This window comes from Ammospiza nelsoni, chromosome 6, assembly GCF_027579445.1.
Source record: "Ammospiza nelsoni isolate bAmmNel1 chromosome 6, bAmmNel1.pri, whole genome shotgun sequence".
Classification (NCBI taxonomy): Eukaryota; Metazoa; Chordata; class Aves; order Passeriformes; family Passerellidae; genus Ammospiza; species Ammospiza nelsoni.
Genome location: NC_080638.1, coordinates 47,186,495 through 47,194,264, shown reverse-complemented (window position 1 = coordinate 47,194,264; position 7,770 = coordinate 47,186,495). Strand labels below are relative to the sequence as shown.

General features: G+C 43.5%; 1 protein-coding gene across 1 annotated transcript in view; it reads left to right on the top strand.

The window, feature by feature from the left end:
* Positions 1-1,227: 1,227 nt before the first annotated feature.
* EML5 (EMAP like 5) overlaps positions 1,228-7,770 on the top strand; it is a 92,431-nt gene continuing 85,888 nt past the window's right edge. The window contains exon 1 of the mRNA XM_059473992.1: positions 1,228-1,424. Within this exon, the coding sequence (XP_059329975.1) occupies positions 1,228-1,424 (197 nt within the window). The remainder of the gene's footprint in view (positions 1,425-7,770) is intronic.

Below are 7,770 nucleotides of genomic sequence, written 5' to 3'. Positions count from 1 at the left end.
AGTTATTTTAAATTGTCAAACCAGACAGTTACCCGGGAGCTTTTAGAACAGAATTCCACTCTACAGCACAAAGCTGTTCTCATGATCGTGTACTGTACATTTATTTAGCCACCACGGTACTCTATCGGGTGACAAAGCTGGGGGAAGCACGTTTTGCTGACCAAAACTCTGGACGTGGCCAGGGGGTTCCCCGGCGCTGCTGCCTCATGCGGCACGGAGAAGTCGCTTCCACGTCCGTGAGGTCGGAAAGTGGCGGCTTTGCCATGTCAAACGCTTTGAGAACTCAGGATGAAAAGTTCTGTATGGGGAAATTAGGGCTTGAAGGGGCTGCGTCATGCAGTGCATGACTCAGGCGGTGGGCTGAAAGGGTTAACTAATCGTCATTAAAAATTACAGTTGACATATCGTTCTCGGATGGCAGGGAGCTGGCGTGCCGCCGGTCCCCAGTGGGAGCGGGGGGAGCTTGCACGCACGGCCGACAAGGGGCTGCGACTCTTCCAGCGCCAGGGGCTGCCGAGAGCCGGCGGCGCTGCGCCGGGGGAAAGGCAAGGGACGGACATGTTCCCCGAAGGGGCAGTAAAACAAAAACCCCCCTCAGCTTGGGGAAAGGGGAGAAGACGCAGCCTCGCTTGAGAAGGAAAAAAGAAAAAAAAAAAAAAAAAAAAAAAAGAAAAGAAAAGAAAAGAAAAGAAAAGAAAAGAAAAGAAAAGAAAAGAAAAGAAAAGAAAAGGTAAATATAGAAAAGCCCCGCGACACGCCACAACGCGCGGTGGTGAAGCGCGCTCCCGCCCGCCCGCTCGCTGCCATCGCTCGGTGGCCGGCCCCCACTGGGTCCCCGCTCGGTCTCCGCTGGGTCTCCGCTCGGTCCCCGCATCGCCCCCGCCGCCCGCCGGGCCCGCCCGGCCGCTGACGGCGCCGCCCTCGGCGCAGGCGCATCCGGGGCGCGGGGGGGCCGGAGCGGCGCCGCGCCCTCGCTCCGCGTCCCGGGCGGTGTCTCAGCGCAGCCATGTCTGGCGGCGCGGGGCGGCGAGGCGCGCTCGGGCGGCGGCGCCCTCTGTGAGGCGGCGGCGGCGGCGGACGAGCGACGGCGGCGGGCATCCATGTCGGCGGGCAGGGATTAGCGCGGCGGGCACCCAGCCGAGCGGAGGGGGCGGCCGGCCCGTCGCCCCCTTCCCGCGGGGTCTCCGGCGGGAACGAGCCGTACCCGGCTGGCGGGGGCGGGTGGACATGGCTGACCGGAGCGCGCCGAGCTGCCACCTGCGGCTGGAGTGGGTCTACGGCTACCGGGGTCATCAGTGCCGCAACAACCTCTACTACACGGCCGCCAAAGAGATCGTCTACTTCGTGGCGGGGGTCGGCGTGGTCTACAGCCCCCGGGAGCACCGGCAGAAATTCTACCTGGGGCACCAGGACGACATCATCAGGTACCGCTGGCGCCGCGCCCCCGGGCCGCATCCCGCCGCGGGCTCCGGCCGTCCCGGCCCCACAGCCCGGCTCGTCCCCCGCTCGCTCCTCCCTTCCCCCTGGAGCGGGGCGCGAGTGTTCCCCGGTGCCGTCCCGGGCAGCGCCGGTGGTGCGCGTCCCGCGGGTGCTGTGGGGATCCGGGGGTCGGACCGAAATACATCAAGGACAGCCAGCGCTTCCTCACCGCCCCCCCCCCGCCCGGGCTTCGCCGTGGGTAGAAACAGCCTGGAAATGGCTTTTAGCTGTCGGATTTAATCAGCCGCGCTGTGTGGCCCCCGCTGCCGCCGGTGTGCGGTGCCGAAACTCGTAGGGGCGCCTGTGCCCGGCGCGGCAGCCCCAGGGTCGCCGCTCGGTGCCCGGCCGCCCCTGAATGTCAAAGGGCCGGCGGGAGGAGAAGCATTAATCGCGTGTGTTCCCGGAGCGCTCGGGCTGCGGAGGAGGTTAATCTGTAGCAGGTAGACCTTTGTCTGGTGTTTAAAAGGCGACGATTACATGGGGAATTAGTGGCCTGCCTGTAACTCACGCAACTTTAAGGGTAATCTTAAAAGAACAGCCTTTCTTGAGAAGTTGCGGCTTCTTCTGTAGCTCAGTAGTTCATTTGGCAGGGAATGTTACCAGGTGCTGAGTCCATTAAAAAAAATAATTATAAACTGATGTTGCAAAAGAAGTGTGCTGGTATGATTTCTTATATGTGTTTCCACTCCAAGGATGCTTTTGTAAGCCTAGTGGTGTTGTGAGATCAGTAAGAGAATTTGAGGAGTATGAAGGGCAGATGTGAGCCTGAGTCATCAATCTTTTCCCTTACAGTAGGTGTCATTGCAAATGGATTTTAAATTCTGATTTCCATTGGTCTTCCTATTGGGGTAAGAGCTAGTAGTAGATACTTTTGTAGGTCTTTTGTATGTTTAACAGTACAAAATTTGTTTTTATGATCCTTAGTGCTCCAAGGCATACCTCTGTATGTGTTACTCATGAGTAACAGGTATTGCCTGTAGAGAGCAGAATAGATGCTATGTCTTTCATTTAAGCTTTTAGACACACTAGAAAACTTGATCATCATGGCCACTTTTTTCCTTTGTTTAAATCTTTTGGAAGGAATTTAAATAGCTCTGAAGTATGGCTGTGAATGTTTCTAAGAAGGGTGTCACTTCCATAGTATATTTCTCTTTGGTGCTAGATATGTGAATAAAACGTAGTCAATGTACCACGGTAGAGTGTCGTACTAGGGGTGTTGAGTCAGGAGTTTGAATCACTATTATTTGCATTGCTTAATATTTTAACATTCTCACTTTAATCCAGGAAAAACTGTTTTCTTAAGAGCTGCTAGCCACCTGTGATGTCAGGTGCTGTGGGAAATCCAGATCTGCACCTTGCTATTGTGCTGGGGAAGCGGTGGCTCCCGCTCGTTCCGAGGTCGCGGCAGTGTAATATTACACATTTAATACCATCTATTCAGCAGGGCTTCCGAGTGACACTGCTTGTTTCAGTAGCACTTCTTGTAGCAGAAGAATTAAATGGTTTGAGCTACAACCGGACAAGTTTTTCCGTTTGCATGTGGTAACAGTTTCTTGCTCAGTCTCTCTCAGTTTTGGTACAGTGTGCTACATTTGGCTAAAATGTGACAGAATTGTTTAGAATAGTACTAAACAAAAAAAAAAAAAAAAAAAACAAAACAAAACAACAAAAAACCAAAAAGAACACAGAACCCAACAAACAAAAATCTGCTGTAAGTCAGCAAACTGGAGAGAAAGTGTGTCTGGTTTGTGTATGTACTTTGATTTGAATGATACCACGGCCCTTTCAAATATAGCAGTTTCTTCTGCCCTGAATTGTATTGATGCGAGAATGTAATTCTAAGTATGATAAGTATGCAGTTAGAATTTTGCATGGTTCTTAAATGCAAAAGCTATACAGAAATATCAGTATGCATCAAGAGGAATGCTTGGTTTAAAAGCAGTGTGGCTATTTCTAATAGTACGATTACTGCTACTTTCTCTAAAATGCGATGTGGTACCACTTAAATGCCATCTCACACTTTTGCTGACTAAACTTGATTATCTAAACATGTTAGTTCTTAATATTTAAAGGAGACATAGGAAGGTCAAATATTAAAAAAAAACAACAACAAAACCCAAAGCCCAAAAAGCAGAAATTGGATTATATAATATAGTAATCAGTGTTGCTAAATTTTCCCTCTGAAGATAAACTCAACTGTTGTATTGGAAAAGAATGAATAGATTTTGTGCTTTAGCAGTCTCAGCAAGTACTGTGCATGCTGAGATATTTGGGATTTTTTAGTGAAAGCAATGGGAGGATTAAGTGTCTTTTTACAAATATGGGATCTAATTTGTGAAAGCAGTTCTGGAGTCTGAAAATCTTATGTATTTAAAGAATCAAACTTTCATGAGCCTAGCTCCATAGCTACAGGGACTAAGCATAAATATTGCTCACTACATGGTGATATTATTAGTGCTCTTCATTATGAGAACTTTTATATTATCATTCTTTGGATGACATTATAATTGTAAACATCAATCAGAAAAGAGGAACTGTAGTTCTTAAGTCAGAGACCATTTCTTTAGTAGTAGAAAACAGTATTGGAGTAATGGACAGTCATAGGAAATGACTGTCATATGGAACATAGGAAATTTTCCATTGGAAATTTCTAACACTAGCATTTAGTTTTTGTTCTGCTTTGAGGTTTTACCTGCTTTTGTTAAATGAAACCCTGTTAAATGAAACCCTGCTGTATTATTTTTATATGATTAGGTGTTTTAACATGATTTGTTTTCAGTATGAGTGTCTAATCTTAATTTTAATCATGGTGTCCACACCCCAAACTCCTCAGCCTCAGTTAACTGTATAGTAAAAGTAAGAAAGCTCTCTTTCAGTGTTTTGTCCCTCAGATCTATTGAAAACTCTTTTGGACTAAAAGAAAATAATGAGGGTCGTTTCAAACATCTTTTATTAGTCTGTTTTGGTGGTTTGTTTGTTTGTTTGGTTTTTTTTTTTTTTTTTTTAATTTGAACAATCTCAGTCGTATTCCATTTTTAAAAATACTTTTCTTGCGAGCTGGTGAGCTTTTGCTTTTTATGGATGTTTTTATATCTCATCTGAGAATTATTTTCCAGAAATTAACTCACTATTCTGGAGGATACAGTTACGTGTTTTCAATCTTGTCTCCCATTTCTTATTCGTTTGCATATATTTATGGTTGAAGTCCAGGAATGTATGCAAAGACTTGTGGAAAGTATCAGCTGCAGAAATACTTTGGAAATTTGCATCTTTCAGGAGTGCAGTTAATTGAGTTTCTTATATTTTTCAGGAGTAAATAAGGAGAAAAATCTTGTACATGAAATCTCAGGTGACTGGCTTTGATCTGTTGCCAGCAGCATAACTTGGATGTCTTCTGTGTTTGTGGAAGAGAAGTTCCTCTGTCCAAGCATGGCTGTGTATGTGTGGGAGATACTATTACTGAATGAAAATGCAGGTTTTTCTTACAAAGCTACTGGTTTCTAGCATGTATTCTCTAGGATTTCATGCATCACCAAACCAGCTTGTGATCTGTAGAATGGTTTGCTTTCTGGTAGCTGAGGATGAAACAGTCTCTTGGTGTGTGCAGGTTAGATCTTAACTTTGTTCTCTCCATAATTTTATTGGTTTAGAGGATTGTAGGGTTTTAATGTTGGCTGATCTTCCCATTTCAGAGACACGTTAGGGGGATTGTATTTAAATCTGATCTGAATCGAGATTTCAGAAGATGCCCCCTCAGAGTTTTAACTTGTCATACTGTAAAACTCATGCTCACGTTGAGGCTCCTTATTTGTCTGGGCTAGCCAAAGTGTATTTGTGTATTTAATTTTTTTTGATATGAGAAGATTGGGAATCCTGAACTTATCCACCTTTTAAAATGGCAATCTACTGGCAAAAGCCTTTGATGTTGCTAGGACAAATGTCTATGCTGATGTGCTCCAAGGAGACCACTGACATGCTCCAAGGTGACTTGTAGAATCATTTTTCCTTTTGATTTATTTTTTTGTTCCTTCCCTTCCTTCCCTTCCTTCCCTTCCTTCCCTTCCTTTTTCCTGTGACCATCTATTCTTTTTTTGCTTCAAAGTACTGGAATTTTACTGGGAATTAACTTTTCATCTGACATTGATAAAAAATAATTGAAATAATAAACCAAATAATTGAAAAATAAAACCAAAACATAAGGTTAAATCAGTGCATCTTTTTGAGAGCTTTAGTAGACTTGGGAAAATTTTATATTCTGCTTTCCATGATTCTTGATTTCAAACTTTAGCACTTATTTGTAATTCTCCTTTTGCACCATTACCTTTATGCTGACAAAAAACAACCACACAACTGTGCCAGTCACAGAAAGAAGAATTATGTTTCTCTGTCAGAAGGAAACAAATGAGGAAGAGTTGTTATCTGTCCTACTTTTTTAATATCCATTATGTGAGCTAGCTGGCAAATAATAGTGCTGCTTTTGTATATTCTTCCTAGAACTTAATCACTGTGACTGCTTGATTAAGATGTTTGTGGTACATTTAGGTTTTATTGCTTAAAGTAGTAGCTGGCACATTTTTTGCTAGTAAGAGCTCTTGAATCTCTGCTGATAATGGCATTTATGGCTCTGCTCTTGAGCAACTCTAGGCTGTGTCTAAGTGAATTTCCCTTCTTGTCTGAAGTCTGTACATTTTTCCTTGTCTTGGACTAAGTTGGGGGAAAGAAATCATCCATCATTTGTCCCAGGACTCATGCAGTGTTCTGCTTTTAGGGCAAACATAGCTTAAAATATTATTCAGAAAACATTGAAATTCTTTACTATTAGGAGTTCTAGTACCAGAAACTAACCAATAGCGTGCTACAAACGCAGAGGAGAAATAAATGCTTGTACTTTCTGTTTAGTTAAAACTTGGTCATTTTCCCCTTTGTGCCCCTCTTGGTCATTTGCCGCTTTGTGTATACGAGACTGTAGAGAGGTAAATTGCATGTTTACAGAGAGCAGAGGAATATGCAAGACAGGTAGAAAGAATGGCAAAGCATTTGTCTCTTTTCTCACACAGACAGGGTTTGGCTGATTCCAACAAATTAATTTACTTGTCTAAATCATGGCTTTTCTTGAGACAATTTTTCTTGTTGCTGTGAACTCTGGGGATTGCCTGAACTTTGTTTCCCAAGGAATAAAAATAAGCAGCCAAACCTCTGGCCACTAAATTGTGATCTTTCCAGGCACTTGATTTAAGACTGTCGTCTTTTTATATTTCAAATCTCAACTTTATCTCCTTCCTGAAGTACTATGATTTTGTTCTTGTATTCCAAGGCAAAATAAACCATTTCATTTTAGTGTCAACATTTCTTAGCTTCTACTGAGAATCAAAACCACTAAAATCATCTCTTCTCTCTGGTGCTAGTGCTGTCTGCCAACTCTGATTTATGTATTTCTTGCAACACTCTGAGTGTTAGTCTAACCATCAACATCTAAGGAATTGTTGGACTCTGTCAGCTGCTTTCTAAGACTGCTCCTAGATAATGCTCTCTGGGAGGCAGGTCCAGCCTTGCTCTGTGTGCCTGTCAGCTGTGTTTTGCAAGCAGAAATTCTAGCAGTGCAGTGATTAGTCACATCCTAGTTTTGAATGGCAACAGATCTGTTCTTCCACCTCTCTTTTCATTAACTATGCAGTGTTATGACTTTGGATGACCTGCTGTTGGACTTTTTTAGTAAAGATTGTATCATTCTGTCTCTCTTTGATCCCTTTTCATTAGATTCTAGTAATCAAAAAAAAAAAAAAAAAGAACAAAAGAGACTATTTTCTCAGAAAAAGAGCCAAACAGGTTTCACAAGAACATAGAGGGAAGTTATTTTCTTTCCAGGTTCTGTGTTCCCCCACTAGTCTGACACCTAAGAGTTCTCAGAAAACCTCAACCAACTGAGTGTTGGGGTATCTGCTGTCAGGTTTATTGTCTTGTTCTTGTCTGGAATAAATGGTGTATGTTTCTGACCTAACTCCAGATGACAGTCAAGCACAAATGTTCAGGAATGGATACTAAGCACAGTTACAGAATTTTGTCAGGTGAGATCTGTGAATTTTCACTAGGAATTTAATGATTAGTTGTGTATTTTGCATTTCAGGGAATGTAACTGAATGAATACTAGGTTGCCACATAAGGAAAGATTTCTAATTATCATGTGCAACTTCTTGTGTCTTTTGAATTATGAATGTGACTGACATTTGAATTAAGCATGTTCTGGTGAGGAATTCTTTGTATGGACTTGGATTCTACAGTCCATATCTTTCT